Genomic DNA, 6539 nt, shown 5'->3' on the forward strand with positions numbered 1-6539 from the left:
ATCTTTCATCCATTGGGCTAGGTTTTGGACATGAGATTTCGATGGTTTTGCAACATCTCCCTTGATGTATTCTAGCAGTTCATTGTTATCTAACACTGCCTCCATCCAATCCTTCCATGTAATGAAATTAGAGTTTTCTTCCAAGGCATACTCTAGTCTCATCCCGTTGAAGGCCATTTTTCCAACTCTTAAGAGATCCTGCTACACTAAACTGCAAATTCGAACCTCCTGAGAAATAACTTCAAAATTCCTACCCTAATGTGAACCTGGATTTGATACTATGTAGAAATTTCGATGTAGATTTTCATCTTCTCATGAAATTTTAATCAAACTCACAAGACACAAGTCTACTCTATTCCTCCACAGAACTCAATTCATAATTGAGAACATCAATCATAAACATGCAATGAGAAATAACACACATGGACATAACATTTTCTCAGGGGAAAACAATTTTCTAAAATCCCCTATGTCTGCTTGCATTAATCTAATGAATAAAGATGTATTACAATTTCTTTTCTCAAGTGAGCACAACCTGTAATTAAATAACCTATCTCTCTGCTCATTGAGAAGCTCTAACCAATACTTAGTCAAATTTTGCTTCTACTTTAGCCCATACCTCCTTACCCAATTCCAAAGGAAATTGGGCTCATATTATTTAGGAATCTCCTCCAAAATGCTTGCACAATTCCCAATGTTGATCATCTGACTAGATGTAACTCCTGTACACTCAAGACTAGTCTACAACTAATGCTACGCTGCCTTGGAATCTCTATCACAGTTAGAGAACTTGAATTCTCTGCATGCACTATTTATTTTGGATTGATTGATGAGTAAACTAGATGATCACGAAGTTAGATTGAAGTCTCACTGCACATCTGACCTTGATTGCTACAAATTAGTAATCACACATGCTTAATTGAACTTTAACTTTAACTTGAATTTACCTAGTAAAGTGGGTGACACAAGCCATGCCACACAAGTTAACTGCATCCAAGTTGTCGGCTAATGTGGACATTTGAATTCTCACAATTTAATCAAGGAAAGATCAAACTAAGAATTTCTTTCTTCATTTCTCAACATTAATTAGTGGGAGAGTCACGAAGTATGTTACGTTGCAACTATTATTCTTGGTAAGAATAAAATCAGATTCATCTCAACTTTAGATTTACAAAGAATTTAGAGCAATCAAATATTTTAAGGTGTAAAATTTTCCTTAAGTTTTAGACATAACAAAAAAATTACATCTAAAAAAATTGATCCCTCTAAAACTAAGTAAATCGAAAATTACAATAATCTGTATTATTATATGTCAATAATTTTTCTAATAAAAACAATAATACATGGTCGATGATTTTTCATATCATATTAATTTGCCCGCAACTTTCATCCGATATTAATATGATCACAACCATGATGTATGTGTGTATACATATATACATAATTAAAAAAAATAAATAGAAATTAAAAAACCAAACTTATTATATTATATAAGACCAAAATTATTATGTTGCACATACCTAAATGTAGTCTATCCCCGCAGGTACCACATTTAAATACATAAACCTTTTCCCATAACCTAGCATCACTTTCTACCATTGCTTATTTAAACAGAATGTCAAACATTTTCTTTGCCACTAATCCACAAACATGAATATGAATGTGGCTTGATCCCATCGAAAGTATCTTCAAACAAGCCTCTCAATGACACGTAAAAAAATGTATTCAAATCGCAGTGCATGAATTTTGACCGCGCAATTTATGCAATGATAATGGTTTTCAAAAACACACCACAAGGAGAACGGCCCATGGTAACGTTTTTTCAATCTGTCCACAACTTTCGTATCATATCTAATATATCTGGTCACAAAGATGATACACAAGTATATGGATATATACATAAAAATAAACTTTACAAATTAGATAAAATCAAATTTTTTATGTCTCGCATAAGTGAATGTAGCATGTCACTCTATGTACCACATTTGAATACATGAACCTTTGCACATGAGTAAACGTTAGTTTCTAAAATTGTTTATTTGAAGACAATATGACACATTTTCTTTGCCACTTATCCGCAAAAATGAATATGAAATTGGCTCCATCCATTCGGAAATGTCTTGAAGCAAGCCTCTGAATGACACGTAAAAAAAGTACCCAAACTGAAATGCATGCATTTTGACCATCCAATTTATGCAATGATAATGTTCTTCAAAAGCGCGTTTAAAGGGGAAGCCCACATGATAGTGTTTTTCAAAATCACTCTTTCTTTCTTATGCCTATCCTTTTCTCTTATGGCATCTCCTTCATTCAAAAAAATAAAAGAGCAAACAACACCTTGAGTCCATTCAAAAAGACATCAGAAGAGCAATCAACGGCTTGGGTAGACCCTATGTTTGTGTTGATAAGAGAAACGACACATCATCACCATGGATTGTGGTGAGAACGATGTTGCTTTGACTCTGCTCTATATTATACTCACAAGGGATACATCATGCATCCGTAAATGGTGCCCATCTTTACTTTTGTGACGGATCATAGTCCCCTCATCATGCCACGATAAGGATAACAATGCGGGCGTCTTTGAATAACCACAAAATAAATGCGTAATCTCGATTCTAATTGGGATTTGGATTATTGAAAAGGTTACAGATTCAATTACTGACGTTGAAGTTGAATCGTAAGATAATTTAAAATTTATAATTAAGTTAATTATATATAAATAAATAAATATATAAATAGTTATATAAAAAATATTATCAAAAATTTATTCGTTAAATTTTAATTTTTTAATTTTGATATATTAGTTTCATCTAAATAATATAATTAAAATTAATTTTATAAAAAAATATTATTAAAAATTTATTTTATAAATTTAAATTTTTAAATTTTAATATTTATTATATTATTAGTTTCATCTAAATAATATATTTAAAATTAATTTTATAATGTTAAAAAAAAAAATTGTTAATATTAGACGATTTCAATTGCATGCTTGATTTGTTAACTCTTAGATCCCAATTGTCTTTCACAATCAAGGTTAATCAAATATCTGTGGTTAAAAATAACAAATATTATTTTAAATAATATCAAAATAATTTATTAATCAAAATAATGTTATTTGATTTTTTTAATAACTATATAATTAAATAAATAATTTAGTAAAAAAGAATATTTTAAAATATTACCTATCATAAATAGATGAAAAAAAAATCTCTCAAGGAAAAATAAAATAAAATAAAACTTACAATAACTCATTTCAAAAAAATAATAAAACGTAATTGATTAATACTTTTCGGCCAAAATGTATAAAATTTCCTTTAGTGTTTTAAGTATTCATTGATCCCTACATGGCTGGCTATGCCTACCTAACAAATTAATACAAAGACTCTAGTTTAATTTTCCTTGTGCAAGAGTGTAGAATTGTTCTTGTTTTGTTTTCTTTGTGCAAGAGTGTAGAATTGCTCCTTATTTTGTGTGGCATAAAAAAAATTAAGAATTAATTAAGGATGTGAAAAATAAGTAAATGCTCATTTATAATAATGGAAAATTGTTTCCGATAATAAAATTATGTTATATTAGAAAATTGTTTTCGATAATAAAATTATGTTATATTAGAAAATTTAATGTAAAAATATTTGATTTTAATTCTTTTTAAACATATCCACGTTTAATTTCAAATCTAAATCTATCATTTCAAAAGTTTATCAAACATAAAATTTATTTAGTACATAAATAACCTATTTTAATAAATAATTATTAAATGGTACACATGAAATAAAATTTATATAATTCGTTGAATCTAACAGCGATGCAAACGCAAAGTGCGCATGATGAATAATCTTCGGACTTGCCATTAAAATTATTCTCCACCTCAACCATTGAATAATTCCAAGTTGACATCGCGTCACAATGAGAAAACGTAAGCGAAACACATGCACGTGAAATGCCGGCTGTTTCGGCGTCTCTCAAGAAAACCCCACACCCTCAGTCTCAACCTTAATGTTTTCCTTCATTTCCACCTTCGAAATAACGCGAACTCCGGGAAGATCTCTCTCTCTTGTTTCTAAGAGAAAAGCCCATATATTACAGATTTCATTCGCGGCCTTGCCAAACAATTCGTTCTCCCCAATAGCATTCGTTGGATGACAAATTCAATCAACATTAGCATTCAACAATGGGCAACTGTATGCGATCTGGATCCAATAGCGCCTCTGCAAAATTAAAAGGCGATGAGTTGATAATGGTGATGAAAATAGACGGAAAGATAATGGAATTCACGGCTCCGATTCTCGTCGGTGATCTCACGGCCCTGTACCCAGGGCATTCAGTCGTGCATTCAGGGGACCTGTGCCGCTGCCTTTCCCCAGATTTCAAGTTGCTTCCCGGGCAGCTTTATTGCCTACCACCATTTCCTAATTCGCCTTCTCAAGTTTCAAACAACAATAATCATCAAGAGGACGCCGTTTTATCTGAACCAAAAGCCATCGATAATGGCAGCTGCGAGGGCACAATTGGCGGAGAAAGGCATCAGAATACTGCCCCTTCATCAGCTAAGCCTGTGCAAAATGGCAGGGGTATCATTAGGGTTAAGATAGTAATATCGAAGCAAGAGCTGGAGACCTTGCTTTCAGATCTCTCTATGAAGGAGAAATCAATGGAACAGTTGTGGCTTGATCTTCAGCCTAAAGCCCAGGATATTAAAGAAGATTATGCTGCCAAAAGATGCGACGGCTTATGGAGACCATCGTTAGATAGCATTCCAGAGGTCAATTAAGCCAATAGATTAGATTCCATGCGTCATGAGGTTGCAGTTGCAGGCCATGACAATATTTGTTCCTAATAAGAATATTTGTTATTGATACTGTTGATGTGGTATAGCACATTAGTCGATTGGAAAAAATATAAGGTTCCTCGTGTGAAGCGTTTATACTTGTTCAGTTTTATTAATTCTGAAAGTAGTCACTTTATAAAACGTTTGGATTTTTGTATCAGATATTTTCCATAAAACGTTTAGATATTTGTTTTTGTTTTAGAATTTGTAAAAATATTGGGATACAGAAAGATATTATATAAAATTTGAAATTTGTATTTCCATAAATGCAAGAAAATGGTGGCGAAAAGCAAATTCTTATTAAAAATTAAAAATAATTCATTGCGAAATTTAATGTTTATATATAATCGGGAACAACATAAATGCATACCCATTTTAATTCAATACTTTATATACGTATAGAAATCAAAATCAAAAGAAATAAAACTCTCAAATGGAATTTAGGCTTAATTTGTTATAAAAATTTATAATAATTTTTTTTTTTTGAATTTTATACCCATCATAACGTAATAACACTGATAATGTATTTCCGTCCTACATTTTCGGTGGCCAATCTCGCGGAAAAGGTATATAATTGAAAAGCAGTTAAATTTAGGTTTATGAGAGTTGTGATGTTAGCTGGCCATGTGGAGTCGACGAGTTGTCATCAACAATGAAAATTTCATGGAATTGGCCGTGTTTCAGCGCTCTGAAAGATAGCGAGGAACGTAATCTATGACGTAAGTTTAAGAAAGTAATGAAAGACGTTTCTATGATAAATATAAAAGCATGAAAAGCTTTAGAGGTAGGTGTGGTAATTCCACGAAGAAAAATGATAGTTCTTTCACAAACATTGAAAAATGTTACGGCTTTCCGCTGCTTCTGCTTTTGTGCGTGCTTAGAAGTTTAAACGTGTGTATGTGTTTTCTTCTAAGTTTACATGAGTGGAGATCCATGCTCCTATTTTTCAAAAAGGTATTTTTGAAATAAGTTTCATTGTTTTTAAGTTAAATTCCTTTGGAATTCTTCAGAATTATTGACACCGTTTAAAGTGGATCAGTAACATGTTATTACACTGGATCTTGGTATTACACTGAATCAGTGTTAGAAAAATTGAAGAGATAGAGAGAGCTATTACATAAATCACACCCTGTAATATTATTCAGTATAACAGTTATATATAGGAAATAACACATTAACTTTTATATATCTAGATTATGACTCATACATTATATAGGAATCAGCATTTTTTAGACTTACGCTTAGGGACTCACAATGTCAACTATATATAACATGGAAACATTACTTCCAACACCTTGCCTTAATGTTTATATGGAAAACATGAAAGATAGATATTACAACCATAAGGATAATCTATGTCTTATTGGTCTTCATCAGCACCCACATCCAATCTGGAATCTCGCAAACACCGCCCTTTCACCACCATATCTTCAAGTTGTCACTTGACCTCCATTTAAAACGTATTTGCCTCTCACCATCATTGATGACCTTTGTAGAATTGACGCTTCTCAAGAGCGCAATGGGTGGGTGAGTCTCCATACTAGACCATCCTATGGAAGTGCTACCATCTCTTGAATCCACGACCCTCCACACATCAGTTATCTAAGATAGCATTCTAGGTACAAAATGTCTTCAACACATAATTCTACAACTTAACCTTATAAAATAACTTGTATTGATGCTCCTGGAGCACGACCTGGAGCAC

General features: G+C 32.1%; 1 protein-coding gene across 1 annotated transcript; it reads left to right on the forward strand.

Annotated features, from left to right (window-relative positions):
• The first annotated feature begins 4177 nt into the window (after window positions 1–4177).
• Window positions 4178–4777, forward strand: LOC149229526 (uncharacterized). Its single transcript, XM_089375867.1, has one exon. It carries the CDS (start codon window positions 4178–4180, stop codon window positions 4775–4777), a length of 600 nt encoding a protein of 199 aa, XP_089231993.1.
• Window positions 4778–6539: the final 1762 nt, after the last annotated feature.

The sequence above is a fragment of the Pinus tabuliformis genome, chromosome J, assembly GCF_031772625.1.
Source record: "Pinus tabuliformis cultivar Carrire ecotype Pingquan chromosome J, CPIR1, whole genome shotgun sequence".
Lineage (NCBI taxonomy): Eukaryota > Viridiplantae > Streptophyta > Pinopsida > Pinales > Pinaceae > Pinus > Pinus tabuliformis.

Coding starts and splice junctions, on each gene's coding strand:
- LOC149229526 (XM_089375867.1), top strand. CDS start 4,178: ATGGGCAACTGTATGCGATCTGGATCCAATAGCGCCTCTGCAAAATTA.